This window comes from Hypomesus nipponensis, chromosome 1 (assembly GCF_054491055.1).
Source record: "Hypomesus nipponensis isolate SF chromosome 1, ASM5449105v1, whole genome shotgun sequence".
Lineage (NCBI taxonomy): Eukaryota > Metazoa > Chordata > Actinopteri > Osmeriformes > Osmeridae > Hypomesus > Hypomesus nipponensis.
The window spans coordinates 9,675,934-9,692,976 of NC_140361.1; the positions used below are offsets into that span (position 1 = coordinate 9,675,934).

Sequence of the window (17,043 nt, forward strand, 5' to 3'; positions counted from 1 at the left end):
TGCTTGCAGGCCCTTTGTCTCAATAAGTTCCAATAGAATGGTTGTATAATTTCTATTTCTGCCTTTAATAAAGTAACATTATCTCAAGATTGTCTCGTCTTTGCTGAGTCATTTGAGTGTAATACAATTACTTAATGTAAAACTCGTATGTCCTAATAAATCAAATATGTTTACCCCTTACCCCAGACCATTTTTGATATTTTTTTTGTCTGTTGTGTTAGTCAAAATGAATTAAATAGCCTGTAATTAAAATGACGTGGGAAAAAAAATCCAGGGCAAGCACTAGGTGGCAATATCGCCCTCCTCGCATGCACACAGACAGCAACAATAGCAGCAGGGATAGCTAGCGTCACACACTAACCTGCGCTTCTCTCTACGGTCGACACAACATAGCCAGCTAGCTGTTGTTTATATTTTAAATAAAGATGTCGACCACGACCGGCGGTGGAGAGTTTGGTAACCCCCTGCGTAAATTCAAGCTCGTATTCTTAGGCGAGCAGAGTGGTAAGTAACTATAGTGTGTATTCGGCCCACGTATGCAATTATTTTGAGGTCTACTGTATTGAAGGCTAGATGCCGTTAGCCAGTAAGTTAGCCAGCTAGCTAACCTATTGCTAGGAGCTCAGACCGATACTGTAGTCTCCTGATTTTATTTTGGCATTATGGGGGAAAAAACACTTTTTAGCTACCTCAAAATGTCGCGGCTAGTCACTTAACTACAGTACTTATTTAGTGAATCTATTGTTTGGAGAATGTTTTTTTAGCTTGCTAATAATGGCTTGCTTTTATTGTAGGCCTAGATTAGATGCAGCGACTAGCTAACTGTCTAAATAAGTTGAACTGCCAACTAATACTAGCAAGCTGGCTAGGCTAGGCTAGGCTAGCTAGCTGTGCCTTAGCCAGAATAACTGGCTGGCTTTGCTTGATCTAGCCACGTCTTTCAGCTGTCGGATAGCTGAGATAGCTACCCGGTTATCCCATCATTCAACCTTGGATTGACCACTTCTGCAAAAGCTTCGTCTCCATTAGAAACAAAATAATGTTGAAAAATGTTTGACAAGTCGGGACATTTATGGGTTTTTGTTATACCAGCTCAGTTAGCCCGTGTATATTTTGTGTTTCATCACATCTTAAAATATCTTTGAAGCTGGCTCCACCCTTTTGCCAGCTCAGCGTGGTTCAGCAGTCCATATTACATCCTGCGATTACAGGACGTATGAACAGACACTGTGACAACGCAAATCACTGACAGTTTGTTTTGCATCAGTAAAATCTGACATACGCTAGGTCTTAGAATCAGCTACTTGCTAACTGAATACCAGCGTGTCCGTCCGTACTGTACTGCAAGCTCAATTGAATTGTTTACACATCATGCATAATTGACCAACACCTAACATGACTGCACTGTATTTGTCTTTGCAGTGGGAAAGACTTCTCTCATTACTCGGTTTATGTATGACAGCTTTGACAATACCTATCAGGTAACCATCACCAACATCCTTTTGTAAACTAATAGTAGCAAGTTGTTGCATATGAAAAACAAACTGACTCATGGATTAGTCATTACTTGGCTTATGTATCATTCAGAGCGGCTTTCACTTATTGCTGTGTGTCAGTTGAGAAAACAGCACCATTCCATGTTCTGTGTCCGCTCAGTCCTTATACATGATGCGGTGAAATGTTTGTTTTGCAGGCAACAATTGGCATTGACTTCTTATCGAAAACCATGTACCTGGAGGATCGTACGGTATGAATCAACTCCTTGTTTTCTTAGGTTCTTTCAGAACAAACCCATTTTTAGGTGTAATATTCATGTATGAGAACCTCCAAAACACTGGATCCCATGAAACGTGTGATTCTCAAAATAAACTGACGTTAGAAGAAACAACATTGTTATTTTCATGTTGTCACACATATAATTCATTCATTTAGCAGTTTTTTTGCATTTGTTCCATTCCACGTGGCCCGATTGTTTTGTTTTCCTGTCGTGATCATGGTTTTTCAGTTTCATAGTCACTTTAAGTTTCATTTTTGTCTCCGTCCTCACCACCATCCCCATGGCTGGGTCATGACATGTGCCCGTTTCCCCGCTTGTTGCGGTGGTCGGACACAGATCCGGCTCCAGCTCTGGGACACGGCGGGACAGGAGCGCTTCCGCAGCCTCATTCCCAGTTACATCCGTGACTCAGCCGCTGCCGTGGTGGTTTATGACATAGCCAGTAGGTATCATGTCCTAGCCTCGCCTCCCTGCCCTCCACGGACAGAAGAGGGGAACTGGGTGAACAGCATTTCAGCAGCTTACCGACTTTACTGGACTGCATGATCAATGAGAGTAGCTCAGAACAGGAATTTTAAAAGGAATTTGGACATATGTCTGTAGGGCTTTAGTTTGTTTTGTTTAGTAGGTGTGGCAGACATTCTCATTGTAATGTTTATGAACATGTAGAGTGTGGAGCTTCCAGTGGCGTTGGTGCTAATGCAATGCTGTTCATGCCTAATGGGGTTCATGGGAGGAATAAGGAGGTTGTGCTCAGAAGGAGTGAGAATCTGTTAATTCTAGCTTCTTTTGTTTATCATTTGTCTAGTTTGTGTTGGTCAGAGATGCAAAGAAGCATCCAACCCAAAGTGAACTTCCACTAACCCGCCCGCCACCTCGTCTTTCCATTCAAATTATTTTTCCTTATTCCTCTCCGGATGGTAATTTTTCACCTCTGCTGCCTGGCTTGCATCTCTTTTTATGTCCTTTCTCTTCTCTATTTTCTCTTTCCATCTTTTCCCTCTCCTTGTCCTCCCCCCTTTCTCCTCTCCTCCACCCCCACCCTCCATAGGTCCGGCTCCAGCTCTGGGACACGGCTGGACAGGAGCGTTTCCGCAGCCTCATCCCCAGCTACATCCGAGACTCCACCATCGCTGTGGTGGTTTATGACATCACCAGTGAGTCAGAGCCTAGTAGGCCCCGAGCAGGGCTCTCTCTATGCGACCTGCAGGGAGCCGGTCACAGTGCTGCAGCAGCATTGCCTTTCGCAGCTCCCACAAGTTGCGTTGCTGCGATTACAAATAGCTTCAGAATCATTGTGTCCCTGAGCAGATTTAATAATGAATGTTATTGCTGCAACCAAACAATGGTTTTGGAGCTTTGCCCTCATGGAAACACAGCTATGTGGGAACTATTCTCCCTCTTTCCCCCTACTTTTACTTCACCTGCTGTTAACCTTTGCTTATTAACATCTGGCTTCTACAGAAAACTTGTGTGCATTGACTTTTGACTAAAAGAAAGAGCTGCTGCACTGATTTTGCTGTGTGAAGAAAGCACCCTATTACTATCACTATACCTGACCCTATTGAGATCTTGATCCAGTGGTTTCTCTAAATACACACCTGTGTGGATTCTTAATCTGTTTTTTTATTTGGTTCCTCAGATTTGAATTCATTCCAACAAACATCAAAGTGGATTGATGATGTCAGAACAGAGAGGGGAAGTGATGTCATCATCATGCTTGTTGGGAACAAAACAGATTTGGCTGATAAAAGGTACAAGGTTGTGTGGGGTGTGTAAATGGAAAGGTGGCATAGCTTTGAGTGGTTTATAATGTTCTATAATGGTAAATGAGTCCTGTTGGATTTAAACAGCAATCACCTACATGTACTGTTTGCCAAAGCCTTGGTTCCCTCTCCTCCCCTAAATGTTTTACACCTTGTCTTGTTTTGAATAATCTTTTCATTTGTATGCATCAACTATTATTACGTTGATTTCTACACAAATATTGAGATACACTATTTCATCGTCAGCTCCATTATAATTTGATCACACAGTATGTCTCTTTTGAGTCATATTTTGGTTTCATTTATTTGTTCTTTTGCCTCCTCTCCCTGGTCTGTTTCTCCATGTCACTATGATTTGGTGTTTCTCCCTCCTCCCCCCCTGCCACCTCCCTCCCCCGGGACCATGGCAGGCAAGTTTCTGTTGAGGCTGCAGAGAGGAAAGCTCGTGAACTCAATGTGATGTACATAGAGACCAGCGCCAAGGCTGGCTATAACGTCAAACAGGTTGGTTTCACAACAGCCGCACGTAAAAAAAACGAAAACAAAAAAACCAAACAGAAAGAAACTATTGAAATAGCACCAACGCCTCTCAAGCTGCCCATGTTGTGCCTTAGGGAGACTCATTTGTGCTGTCCAGAGTGTACGTCTTTTCATTTCTTAAATGATGTGGCTCAGAGTCAAGGCTGTTATTGTGAAGTGAGTGATGTGATATTGTTTTTTCCTGAATGGTATCCAACCGTTCCATCTCCTCTCAGCGAAGCTGCTCCCTCTCTATCCCTTTGTCTCTCTGTGGTATGACTAAACTAACTTCTTTTTCTCGCTGAAAACCAGAATCTTTGTTTTCTTCTTACTCCCCTGTCTTTCTCTCTTCTTTCTTTTCCATGTCTCTTTTTCCTCCTGGCCCTTCCCCCTTTGCGATGTTTCTCTCCATCTCCGTCTGTCCGTCCATCCCCACCTCTCTGCTGTCGCCTGAGCAGACAGATCACCACAGAGGAGGGCGAGCAGAGAGCTAAGGAACTGAATGTCATGTTCATTGAAACCAGCGCAAAGACTGGCTACAATGTGAAACAGGTAGAGACTCAAACCCAGGATAGTCTAGTCAAGGCTGCCCTCCAAGCCCACCTCCATCCCTCTGTTTCACCGCTCTAGTGTGCCCTGTCCTCTTTCGCTCGGTTCTTCTTCATGGCTTGTCCCGCGTAGATCTCGTCCTTATGCTTCCCTCCAGTCCACCCGTGAGCGTTGTCACTGTCATTCGCTGATTTAGGATGCTTCATCATTTGGTTGTGTTGACACGTTGCAGTTTTTTTTGTGGTTTATTTCACAAAATATGCATGCTTGTGACTTTTCACTGTTCAGCATGGTCATACGCTGTTGGGCAAGCTCCGTCTATGATCTTTTCTACAACTATCATCGCACAGAACAAAAATAGGCTTAGCCTTTTGTAAATTAGAAATGTCAGTAAATTAGAGTTGATTGATATTCTGACGGTATACACACAGAAGTTACTTATTTACTTACTTTTGTGTTTGTGCTACTTGAGCTGCTTTAAACAATTAGATTAAGGTTGCAAAACTGTTGGTTGCTCGCTTCTACCTGGCTAGCTCTCTAATAGTCTGGTGGTTGTTCCACAGCTGTTTCGCCGTGTGGCTGCGGCCTTGCCCGGGATGGACAGCACACCAGAGAAGAGCAAAGAGGACAGTATCCTTTCTGAAGCTTTGCTCTTGAACTCAAGGTCACTTGTATATAGTGCTAATGTATGTTCTGTGAGTGTCTGTCACTAAAGAGTCTTATCATGTGATGATGATAGTGTTGGTGATGATTATGATGGTGACCACCTTAACCCTGCTCTTCTCAGTGATCGACATCAAACTGGAGAAGCCACCAGAGATGGCTGTGACTGAGAGCAGCTGCTCCTGCTAGTAAACTCACCCCACCCCCACCTGACCTGCCTCCTCCCCACCAACAGCTTGTCTCTCAGTGGCCACTCTCCCCACCCATGGCTCACTGCCATCGGGCTGGAAGATCTATCTTTTCCCCTTTTTGACTCAGTGACTTTTCAGAGTAACCGTGTGGATGTGCTATTACTCTGTATTTAAACAGATAAGTCTGATGGAAAATGGCAGAAAAAAAAGAAAGAAAAAAAAGTACATTTAAAAGTTAGTTAAAAACGAGGGATAATTTAAATGCTGATAAATTTTTCATCCAACTGCATGGCATTATATAGGATTGCAGACTGACAAATAACGGCTTTGAGTTATTATTGCACTTTTTGGAGCATCAGTGCTGTCACACACGTCAATGTTGTACAGTAACTCCGTTTGAGGTTATGTCAAGTAGAACACGTGGTCAAGGCTTTAGTCCCTCGATTCATTGCTTTTGCTTCCAGTGGAGAGTATGGAAGTTGGGAAAACTAGAGTATTGACAATTATCTGTTACTGAGAACCCCCCTCCTTAGTGTTCTTTGTTCCAAAAACGAGTTTGCATTTAAAGTCCACAACTTTTTTTATTATAACTTCTCTCACTGTCACGATTGGCTTAGTTATAGCCACGTATCAAACACGGTTAATGGGACCACACATAAGGGACGTTATTTTCACGACATTTTAAAGGCATGAACAGCCAAAGACCTACCTTAGTGAGTTAAAACGTGCGCAGATCATGAAGACCAGCATGTTTTCAATTCTCTCTAATGGGGGAATTCTGCTAAAACAATTGCATAGCCAACCAATATGGAAAGTGTGTTATCAGAAAAGTATCCCAAATTAATTATAACATAGAGGGGAAAAAAACGAACAAAATATTTATGTACACTTTAAAACTATAGCAACTATGTCACAGCCACTTTCCTTGTCAGTGGCACACTAACACATCTGGGGATATAAGGTGTGCAGAGGAGCTTTCAGATGGATAGAGCTGACAACTTGGGTTTAACATGTCCAGTGACCCATATGACTCTACAGAACCACCCACCATAGATATATTGTAGATCTATTGTTGTCTTGTTTTCATCACACTATTGCAGGAATAGCATGCTCATCATGTACGATATCTAGACGGTTAAGAACACAGATGCCTTGCTTGTTTGTTCACCAACGTTGTGCACTGAATCAAGCCACAATATTGTAAAGATTGAGGCCGGCTGACAAGCGTCTGGCTTCCCTAGTTGTTTAGTAGTCCCCAGATGCAGCTAATGCTTACTAACACCCTTGCTGTAAAAAGTGCAGTTAAGACTTAAATGCTACTGCCTGTGCAGGACTTGGTTTTGATGTGTTTATTTATTTTAACACAAGCAAACGTGAATAACAAAAATTTCAGTTGCAGACACGCACAACGGAGGCTGGTGTTTTATTTATTTTGTATCTGTTTGGATTCTGTACCTGAAAGCCTCGGTTGTTTGGGCTTTTAGCACTATGGGCCTGTGGGCACATTAGCTCGATGCTGTGTGTTTTGTCGGTGGATTGGTTTAGTCAGGCAAAAGTTTCACTGCACCCCTTTCATCTTTTGACACAAATAACACATGGTCACATACAAACTAGCCATAAATTACCCATGTAAACCCCACACTAAGCCTACTTTTGTGGTATCTTATTTTGGTGACTATAAACATTTAGAAATAATTTAAATAAGTGTTGATGGTTAAGTAGGCCTATTAAATTACATTGAACGACCGTATTTACCTTAACAGCTCTTCTATTGTCACTGACTGAATACTCAGCTCTGCTATTCTGAAGTGTGTCTGTCTATTTGAAATATGCTGTCTACTAGTGTTTAGCAACGTTTGTGTGAATAATGTACTTCTATTACTATCTGCTGTATAAAAAGGAGAGTTAAAGGAACACCGAAGTGTATCACATGAAACAAAATAAAGATATTTCACCAAGACTGTCCCTACGCTTCTACTCCCCATTACTCAACAACGGTCGGAACCCATTATTGTCTGCTGTAGCAACCAGCGCTCATTTGTATTCAGCTTTCAGGACCAATGTCGTCCGTTATCAGCAGCATTAATGATTACAGAACTGAGTTTATAGATTAGGACCACCACGGTAACGTCAACCCAAAAGCCAAATTTACAGTCAAAGGCCTAAATTCACACATTGCGTCACTACAATTCACAGTTGGAGAAAATAAAAGTGTCTAGAGTTCTTTGTTCCTACTTGATATGTAGACGTGTTTAACAGTCTTGGGAAAGTTCACTTTCTACATAAACTAGTTAATAGTTCAAAATGTTTTAAATGAACTATTTCAGTTCATAGTTCAACATTTTGGACTAAGTTAGTTCACAGCTCCCATATAGAACCACAGCAATTATGTTATTAGTTTAACGCTGAAACTGTCAGATTTCATCCAATTTGTAATCCTTATCCAACCAGGATTTACATTCGCATTGAAGGGACAGCCTTCCCCCCGTTTGTTCCATCTGTCTGCAATACCGCTCTCGGCCTCTACGCAACTTCGGTGCTCTCACACTTGCCAGGCATTGACAGTAGAAGAAAGCACACGCAGCGATTGACTGGTTGGGTAACCCTGGATACAGGACGGTTAACAGTGTTTTTCGCCTGGACGTCTCTAGAAATCTGGCACCTAAGTTGTTTAAATAGGCTAGCTGAAAATGCTTTAAAGCGGGGGGGGGGTTCAGAGCTAACTGGGTTCCCAGCGGTGCATGCACCTATCAGTCGGGGGGGGTGCCCGGCAGACCTTGCATTATCCTTGTGCAGTTGCGTATAGCAGGCATGCTTTAATGCTTTAAGCCCTTTGCCCCCTACTACTCACGTCAATGTCAATGCGACAGAACTTACAGAAGGTATGATATTGATCTTTGCTGCTCTTATGGCAAAGTGGAGTTCTGAACTCCACGTAGGAGAAAAACTTACGCGAGTGGTAAATTGCGACAGTGGGCAGGAAGGGTCAAAAAGGAGGACAAGGGGGTGAAAAGACGGACACGCAACAGCGGTCCGGACAAAGGGCTGGAAAACCGGACTGTCCGGCCGAAATCCGGACGTCTGGTCACCCTATATACGTGTAAAATGAGTTGCTGAAAGCATGTGCAAAGCTCTAAAATTTGAGTGAGACCGTTGAACAGGTTCTCACCCGTTTTCATCTCAGGTGTCAGCCACCCATCTATACAAACAGTTGCATTCAAAGACAAAGTAGTTAATACATAAAACACTCAGAGACTGCAGGTAGGTCTGTTCTGATAGCCTATCTGAAATTGATTTAGCTTGTGTTGCTGTTGTTGCTGAATTCAATAAATTCGAAGGGGCGGAGCTTCAGCTCCGCCATGCGACACGCCCCCCTCCCCCTAATTTAACATTACATCGGTGTTATTTTTCATTCGAATTAGGATGGGTAGTTAACAACACATTCTTCTGTGGTGTGATGAACTTAAAACTCATTTCAATTCCATTTTAAAGCATCTTTTACGTGTGATTTTTAAACCTAAAAATGTATAACACGTGACAATCCAACACAATTATCCGGACTGAAGTGTTCTGGTTGTATTTGAGGGCGGGGACAAGGTGTACAATGTTTTGCATTGCAGGTACGCATAAACATAATGCCCCTACATAACACTAGCGCCTTCCACTGCAGCGGATAAAACTTAAGCTACAGCATAGTCTCGGCCTCCTTTATTAACATTAGAATCCCAGTGTGAGGTTTCTGTTTGGAGCATAACACATACCGGAAATTGTGACGTACAACAGGTGTGGATGGGAAATGGCTGGGTAGGACTGGAATTCAACGCAAGAATCTTGCCTGACCTGAAAAGGTAATCGATGTCTATATAAATACATTCATCTCCGTCTCGGGGAAAGTCAAGGACGAAGTTGAGAGGATAACACCCGATAGTTCAGAAGACTAGCGTTCTGTTTTGAATAGCGTTGACAGTGCCTACTTGGACCTTTCTCTACTTTCCCACTTTGTTCACTTCAGAAAATGTCTCAGATTATTCCGGACGAGGCATCTTTTGTAGACTTCAGAAAACAATGCCTATCAACGGACAATTGGTATAACAAATATGATAAAAACGACATGCAGGTTTGGGTTGAGTCGGCCCCTGTTACGACCACACAAAGCATCAAAAATTCGCCTAAAGTTCACAAGATAAAGGTGAGTACTGCTGACCATCACGAGTCTGTCAGATCGATCTGTTAATTGTCAATTTAGTTATTTGTGTTTCGTAAGTTATTCATAAATAAGTTGGATATATGCACACTTATTTGTGAATAACTTAGGAAGAGGGAATTTTTATGGCCCCTTTTTGCTAAGTTTAGTTTTTTTGCATTACATTGGATAGGCCTTGTCAGTGTTATGATGGCCCAAGGATACATGATGTTCTATCTAAATAATGACATACAGTTTTCTGACTCCTTTTAAACACTTGATACAATACCTGTTGAAATGTACTTCCATAATGGGGATTGTAGATAGAATAAAGTGTTGGAATACATGCCATTTGTACATTTTCTTCTTTTTTTTCTTATTCAAAACCACATACAAATAGTGCACAAAGAAAGTGCAACATAAAATCAAGATTTAGAAGTCCATAGTTTGGTGGTTAGTCAAGCCAGGTCTGCATTCACTATAGGCACTGTACGTTTTCTTATATTCATGACTGACCTGTTTATTGGCATTTCAGTGCAAAATGACCATAAAAGATGTGTCAGCTGCCACCATGTTTGATGTCCTTCATGACGGCCAGTATCGTAAAAAGTGGGATCCCACCATGTTGGAGAGTTTTGACATTGCCCGTCTCACCCCAAATGCTGACGTCGGGTACTACTCATGTAAGTACTCTAATCTGTTTCATCATATTCCATCATCTTCGACATCTTTCTTATCTTGGCTTCTTACTATAAACCCAAGGCTTCAATAAGTAAATGTTGTTGTAAAAGTGAAAATGGTGCCTAATAGTCTCTGTCCTTCTTACCTTTATATCTCCTGTTCCCTTGGAACTATTTATAGTCAACAGAAGGGTAGCCTACAGTCGAAGATTCTGTTGGTCATCTTAATCTTGGCTTACCGTTATAGTGAGAGGCTTGCGGAAAGCAATTTGAAATTTGTTGTTGTTCTCTTTGTTTGTAAGGGGTCTGTCCCAAACCTCTGAAGAACAGGGATGTCATAACTCTGCGTTCATGGCAGGTTAAGGACAACGAATACATGATCCTCAACTTCTCTGTCAAACACCCGGTACGTCTGCTCGCTCCTCCACTCATTCACACGGCAACCGTCACACGGCAACCGTCACACGGTCTGTCTCCACTCTGCCATTCCTATGGCTCAGTGTCATCCATTATCCTCTCATATGCCGTGTTTTTTTAAGTGTACTCTTATCGCAATACAAACAGGATCCAAACAAACCCATTAGCACAACCTTCCCATGTAAGATGTATTGTATGAATATGGATCTGGAAGAACACAGCCCAGGCTATGAATATTTGATCAGTTAATTTCTCTATAAACAGTCACACATGTCATGGCTAAACAGTGGACAGGTTAAGTTGATTTCCCATCTTCTTTCTATTGTAGAAGTATCCCCCTGGCAAGGTGCTGGTGCGTGCCATCTCTGTCCTGACTGGATACCTGTTGCAGCCTACAGGCCCCAACAGCTGCTCCTTCACATACCTCTCACAGGCTGACCCCAAAGGTACAACCTACTTACCAGGGACCTAGCCACTCCCAAACTGAATAAAACCAATTGTTGAAGGGTAAATTGAGTGAAAAAATAATATTTGTGTATGTGTGTGAAAATACTGTATATGAAAATGCTGTATATGAAAATACTTGTATTCATGCTTTGTTTTTGTTTTATAATTTATAAATACAGGTTCTCTTCCAAAGTGGGTGGTGAATAAAGCATCGCAAGTGTTGGCTCCTAAGGTACATGAATCATCTTAGTTGTTACAATTCTCGTACAGCAGCATTCTTTAATCTTTCAACTTTCTTGGCTTTGACAGGATGTCATTACATGGTGAAAATATAAATGGCGCATGTGTTTATATGCACTTCAGTAACTGACTGGCAGATACTTGTCCTTGAACTGGTTCGAAATAAGTGTACAATCTTTGAGAGCCAGTGTAGGTTTCAAGTCTCTTGAATGACAAAGGTAACCATAGCAACCCACTTGCAGGGCCTGTCCTGCTATGTCTTTTGACAATGAGGTCCCTGAGCACGAGCTGAGTCTCACTGGGCTTGGAAAACTCGTTCTTCAGGTTTCATTCCATCGTATGCAGTGTGGAAACTTTTCAGACAAGGTGTATCTATGTGTGTGAAACGGAGAATGTGTTACTCAAAGGAGCCCTTATCAAAAAGAAAGCAGTTCATTAATCATCAAGACCTCTCTCCTAGAAGTTAACTCCCCAATCCCTCCCCAAAATTACCTCATTATAAGGAAACACAATTCTCTGCTTTTAAGTGTAGTTCCTGAATTAAGCAAGCTATTAAAGGTTTGATTGTATCCAACTGTTATCAGTGTTAATTAGTGACACATTGACATTCATGTGGACTTGCTCATTGGCTGTGCTGTAGAATCTGAAACCGCTCTAGTGAAACTTAAAACAAATAACAGACTATTGTGTTTCTATTGTGGAATTTCTATTAGGATTATGACCCTTTTAAAGTATGTGGTCCATAGTTCAAATACAGTCAGTCAGCAGTGACAAGCAGTTCATTTGTTAACTTAAAGTAAAGGTGTGGCAGACTCTAAACTAGACTAAGGTTCATGAAGTGACCTTTAACTCCCCCAATGGTTTGTCCACACCTGCAGGTGATGAGGTGTGTGCATAAGGCAGGCCAGAACTACCCAGAGTGGAAACAGCAGAACTCTCCGGACCAGAAGCCCTGGCTGTTCCCTGAGCAGAGCCAGCTTCCACTGATGAACCCGGAAGAACTGTCAATCCAGCGTGCGGATTCCCTGGAGAACGTTGACGAGAGCACCACTCTGGACTGTCAGGAAAATGACAAGGCTGAGGAAAGCAGCTGAGCTTGTCTGGTTGTGTATGAGGAGATACAGGCCAGGGGAGAGAACATAGCAATACTTCTTCATGGGACTTAATTCCAAACCTCAATATGACTGATCAGTCTGTATTTATCCTGTTCATCATATGTGCCTTCCTGGATGAGGAAGGCAAACGTGTTCACAGCTGGGCAGAAGGAGACTAACAATTGCCATTAAGATCCATCTACTCCCCCTTAAGTGAATTGATAATCCTTCTCGTGTTTGCCACAACACAATGCAGACTCTAGATTTGGCAAAAGTACAGTAAACGTGTTAGTTAATGGGGGTGTGATTGCAGATGGCGTCGTAAAACTACTGATTGAAACTTCTGTATTTCAATCTATAGGTGGACATTTTTTGACAGATTATGATAAAGGCAAAAATAATTTCAATGAAGAGAATGGCCTATTTTAGTTGTTGATTTTGAATTTGTCAATGAAAGTGAGGTTTGTTTTTTGTACTGCTATTTAAATTAGGTATAGTTCTCGTTTTTTTTATTTTTTATGATGTAACCATAGTAGCTAACCATATGGTTCATACCCTTATAGAATGAAGGGACGGTGCTTTGTCACTACTCTGGGCCTTGTGAGGATAATTATAGGTGTATTTACTGAAATGTCAGGCAACCGGGGGGGGGGGGGGGGGTAAATATCATAGAACATCGTGCCCTGGTTGTTATGCCTTGTTCTGTAATACCACAGGGGCACTGAATAAAGAAACTTTGTTAGGCTGATAAGTGAAAATATATTTTCATACTTTGATCAGTTGTGTGGAGTTAGGTATTTTTTTCTTAATCTAATCTGATCCTAATTTTGTTACACAATGATAACGTTTCTTTAGTCTTAACATAGGTCTCATGACATAGACCTAACCTACTTGAGCTTATTTATTTTAACATGAAGTGACTGTAGGCTGCACCTATGTCATGAGTGTCAAGGACCCTGAAGTTAGCTGTGCGAACTGAGCTCTTGAACATGACCTATAGACGTATGATTGTACATGGTTGTTTTTCTAAATAAACCTCAAGGTTCACATTTGTGTGCAATTCTGCTGTCACGTGGAACACATTTTACAGCTGTGAGGCAAATACTTCTTGCAATTTATTTTTTCATGTACATGAAAACTTGTACATTAATACCTGTCAAATGTTTATTGATTTTTTTCTTTTTACATTTTTTACACAAAGGTATTTTATTGAAAGATGAAGCAAGGCAGTGTAAAAAAACAAACAAATGTGAATGTTTACCAGAGCATGACCAGAAAATGACAACTGGTTTCAATGGAATGTGAATCTGAACTGAAGAGGGTAAAACTGGTTTTACAATCACCATAGCACCCATCTCAAATAAAGACAAAGCACTTGTCATGTGTTGACGTGGTTGAGTGTGGGGTCAACTACAATGGCACAAATAGGTAAATATTATTTTTCATATCTCATAACCAGACTGGTAAACATTGACTGCCTTGAGACAGCACCTTAGTAATAAATACTGTAATACAAACCTTAGAATATAATTATATAGTGTTATCAAAACACACTGATGCTATGATAATATTAGTATTAAAAACATTACTAATTCAAATTTCATGTTAATGTAATAAATTTACAGTATCAAGGCATTATCAAAACATTAGTATATATTTTCTACATTAAATCTTCTGTACACACATAGAACAAACAGTTGGCATTATCTGTTGAACTGTAGTTAAAAAGTTGTCAACCTTGGATAATACCTTAAACAAATTGATGATAGTGAATGATAACTTAAAATGTTACCAGGAGTATGTGAGGATGATAGATAGGGGGCAATATCAAGTCATACTATAGAACACTGATTTAGCATCCTTGTGTATCACTGTCAGTAGGTACCCAGCAAAACATCTGGCCTGCATCAGCATTGGGAGTGTCTTTGCCTGTGTGAAGGAAGTGAGCAATGAGGAGAGTTATGTAGTCCTGGATGCTGTGTGAATGGTACTGTTAGTCATAGATGAGTCAAGGATAGAGGACGGGGGCTGTAGACCGCCTGTCTGAAAAAGATGGTGACGTGTTGAGTCCATCAAGTATACGTCATTGCCAATTACATGGTCGCTCTCAAGGTGCTCTACTGCCCTCTAGTGAACAGTCCTCTCCTTCTGTCTCTGGTAATCTGAGGGAATACATTTTTACACGTTAATTGGGAACCTTTTGCAAATCATCTCAAAATGCTATAAACATTATCAAAACACTTACATTCCAAACAATTCATATTTGAAGGCAATACTTACTGTAGGGGAAGAAGCGCACCCTCATCAGAATTTCTCTGGCAGTCTTCAGAATCTCAACAGCCTGGGGAATGGGTGCAACAGACTGACTGGTTACATACCTCCAGTGTTTTGGACATTACCCACAGCTGACAATGCCAAATTATTGGTGTGTTTAATTCTCTACTACTCAGGGGTTTATGACTGTGTTAAAACTTCCATTACATGACTGACCCTTGAGTGTTCTATGTCTTGGAAGTCCACCTCATTGACAGAGAGGACCTGGTCACCCTCTTGCAGTCCTGCCCTGTGGGCATCTGAATCTGGGACCACCTACAAAGACAAAACATCAATAAATAGGGGAGTGGAAGACATGCAAGCTGTCTCTTATTCTATGGTTATCTTGACTAGGCAGGTGGGAACTGTCAACCATACCGACACACACCTTAGAGATGAAGATCCCTAACTGGGAGGCCTTGCCTCCACGGATGTTGAACCCCAGTTGTGCACCTGGAGGTTTCTTCAACACAACAGTGCGCGGCAAGAACTGGGTCAACTCATTGTTATAGTCAGGGTGGTGGATCCGCTGCACGTGAAGCAATACAACATTAAAATACCCAAAATATAACAAAATGATAATGAGCTCAAGGGCCACACCGCCATCCACATCCTGACCAGGCACCATGTGTGCAGTGGCAGCACTCAGATACACCCAATGAAGAGCTGATGCAATTTAACAGCATTGTCTATGTCTGTGTGTGTGTGTGTGTGTGTGTGTGTGTGTGTGTGTGTGTATGTATGTATATGTATATATATATATATATATATATATATATATATATATATATATATATATATATATATATATATATATATATATATATATAAATTCATTCTGAAACTTGTTTGAGACATTGCGTTAGGCAGGCGTACCTCCTGAGGGGCTATCCATGCCGGGGGACTCTCGTAAGAAGGCAGAAACACCACCGGTAGTTGGTAGTCATCATAAGGGATCTTTTGGTCCATGGTTTAAGCAGCCTTTCGCTGTCAAAAAAAGGCAACGAAAGTTGACAAGCTACTTGGGTGACTTAAAGTTAGCTCTAATCAAATTGGATACTGTAGTAGATATATGAATTCATGTTAACCACAAATACTGCAGCACTTGACAGTAAAGTAGCTGGCTTGGATTTTAAGTCAACACCTAGTGTTAATGTAAGATAGCTAGCCTAGCACTTAGGCCTAGTAGACAGTAGCCGGTGATTAGCAAGCAAACTAGCTAGCCAACTGCCTGTCCTGGTCATAATGCTACGTTTACTCAATACACATTTATGTATATAGTTAAATTAGTGTTACTATTATTGGCTAATGTAGCTTAGCTAGTTAGGTAATTAGCTAGACTAGCTTGTCTACCCAGTCCAAGATTTTTCAGCAAGTCGAGTTGTCACCTCTGTGTCTACAACTTAACGTTGGCCCACTGGAATAGCAAACTGAGCTAAGGCTTAGAGAATCAACATAGTATTTTAATAATAAGGTGGTATCTTGGTGAAACATAGCTGGCTATATTGGTTTTATTGCATTTAGAAAGGACCTTACCATCACCAGCGAAAAACTCCTCCTCAAGACTACGAACGGCGCATGTGCACGTGCATTAGCGTATTTAAGCCTGGGATCTTCAAAATAAAGGTCATGATATAATTTATGGACACTTTTGTAAGAGTCTTATGGTATAATTAGTTATATAGTTTGAGATGTGCTTGGATCCACCAGGTATTTCTAAAGATGATTTATACATTCTAACGTCAAAGTTGAAACGTGGGCCTACATGTTACTCTTGCCCTTACAAATCAAGTAAAATGGTACAGTTTTAGATTATCATCTTTGAAAGAAATTCTGCAATCAAAACACGTTTTAAACATTTACCATATGTCACGGTCCTACGACCAAGCAAAACAGTAAATGCAGTTCATGTAGATTGTAGAACTATCATGTGGTTTCTGGGCCTCTGTCAAGACATGGGAAAATAACTTTAGACTATAAGGCTAAATGTTCCTACTAAACATTTGCAACTTTTGACAACAGTTCAATCAAGTTGTTATTTTAAAAACAAAAACAAAACACATATTAGACTTATTTCGTAAATAGTGGTAGGCTAAGTGAAAAGTCTCAACAGAACGGTCATTCAATTGACTACCCCAACCCTAACCCTACCGATGCACAAACATGGTGTTTTGTGTGTGGCAGCAAACTAACGAGGCAATTGC

The 17,043-nt window shown here is 41.1% G+C and overlaps 3 protein-coding genes across 6 annotated transcripts; 2 read left to right on the forward strand and 1 right to left on the reverse strand.

Annotated features, from left to right (window-relative positions):
* The first annotated feature begins 333 nt into the window (after nucleotides 1-333).
* On the forward strand, nucleotides 334-7,430 carry rab41 (RAB41, member RAS oncogene family). 4 transcript variants are annotated; one of them, XR_014737228.1, is made up of 9 exons: nucleotides 334-504; nucleotides 1,423-1,481; nucleotides 1,694-1,747; nucleotides 2,114-2,219; nucleotides 3,420-3,531; nucleotides 3,954-4,047; nucleotides 4,521-4,614; nucleotides 5,175-5,241; nucleotides 5,399-5,465. XR_014737228.1 is itself a non-coding variant. In XM_084684716.1 (8 exons), exons 1-8 carry the CDS (start codon nucleotides 426-428, stop codon nucleotides 5,461-5,463), a joined length of 636 nt encoding a protein of 211 aa, XP_084540842.1. In that variant the 5' UTR covers nucleotides 334-425; the 3' UTR covers nucleotides 5,464-7,430. The 4 variants fall into 4 exon arrangements, 3 of the variants coding, with proteins under 3 accessions (XP_084540842.1, XP_084540843.1, XP_084540844.1); XM_084684716.1 differs by lacking the exon at nucleotides 4,521-4,614 and having other exon boundaries at nucleotides 5,399-7,430; XM_084684717.1 differs by lacking the exons at nucleotides 2,114-2,219; nucleotides 4,521-4,614 and adding an exon at nucleotides 2,829-2,934 and having other exon boundaries at nucleotides 5,399-7,430.
* Nucleotides 7,431-9,091: 1,661 nt separating this feature from the next.
* stard14 (START domain containing 14) lies at nucleotides 9,092-13,575 on the forward strand. The gene is made up of 7 exons (XM_084684720.1): nucleotides 9,092-9,313; nucleotides 9,478-9,654; nucleotides 10,184-10,331; nucleotides 10,631-10,734; nucleotides 11,074-11,191; nucleotides 11,372-11,424; nucleotides 12,311-13,575. The coding sequence occupies exons 2-7, from the start codon at nucleotides 9,481-9,483 to the stop codon at nucleotides 12,524-12,526; spliced, it is 813 nt and encodes a 270-aa protein (XP_084540846.1). The 5' UTR covers nucleotides 9,092-9,313; nucleotides 9,478-9,480; the 3' UTR covers nucleotides 12,527-13,575.
* A 101-nt stretch (nucleotides 13,576-13,676) lies between these two features.
* Nucleotides 13,677-16,440, reverse strand: pdzd11 (PDZ domain containing 11). Its single transcript, XM_084684721.1, has 6 exons — nucleotides 16,376-16,440; nucleotides 15,716-15,826; nucleotides 15,228-15,368; nucleotides 15,017-15,115; nucleotides 14,807-14,867; nucleotides 13,677-14,688 (listed from the first exon to the last, which is right to left on the reverse strand). Exons 2-6 carry the CDS (start codon nucleotides 15,806-15,808, stop codon nucleotides 14,654-14,656), a joined length of 429 nt encoding a protein of 142 aa, XP_084540847.1. The 5' UTR covers nucleotides 15,809-15,826; nucleotides 16,376-16,440; the 3' UTR covers nucleotides 13,677-14,653.
* Between the last annotated feature and the right edge of the window lie 603 nt (nucleotides 16,441-17,043).

Excerpts from the sequence above, each read along its gene's own strand:
- rab41 (XM_084684716.1), top strand. The coding sequence starts at position 426 with ATGTCGACCACGACCGGCGGTGGAGAGTTTGGTAACCCCCTGCGTAAA. Across the intron at positions 4,048-5,174 it reads CTGGCTATAACGTCAAACAG|CTGTTTCGCCGTGTGGCTGC; the intron begins GTTGGTTTCACA and ends GTTGTTCCACAG. Across the intron at positions 5,242-5,398 it reads AGAGAAGAGCAAAGAGGACA|TGATCGACATCAAACTGGAG; the intron begins GTATCCTTTCTG and ends TGCTCTTCTCAG.
- stard14 (XM_084684720.1), top strand. The coding sequence starts at position 9,481 with ATGTCTCAGATTATTCCGGACGAGGCATCTTTTGTAGACTTCAGAAAA. Across the intron at positions 10,332-10,630 it reads TGACGTCGGGTACTACTCAT|GGGTCTGTCCCAAACCTCTG; the intron begins GTAAGTACTCTA and ends TTTGTTTGTAAG. Across the intron at positions 10,735-11,073 it reads ACTTCTCTGTCAAACACCCG|AAGTATCCCCCTGGCAAGGT; the intron begins GTACGTCTGCTC and ends TTTCTATTGTAG.
- pdzd11 (XM_084684721.1), bottom strand. The coding sequence starts at position 15,808 with ATGGACCAAAAGATCCCTTATGATGACTACCAACTACCGGTGGTGTTT. Across the intron at positions 15,369-15,715 it reads CATGGATAGCCCCTCAGGAG|CGGATCCACCACCCTGACTA; the intron begins GTACGCCTGCCT and ends CTTCACGTGCAG. Across the intron at positions 15,116-15,227 it reads TAGGGATCTTCATCTCTAAG|GTGGTCCCAGATTCAGATGC; the intron begins GTGTGTGTCGGT and ends TTGTCTTTGTAG.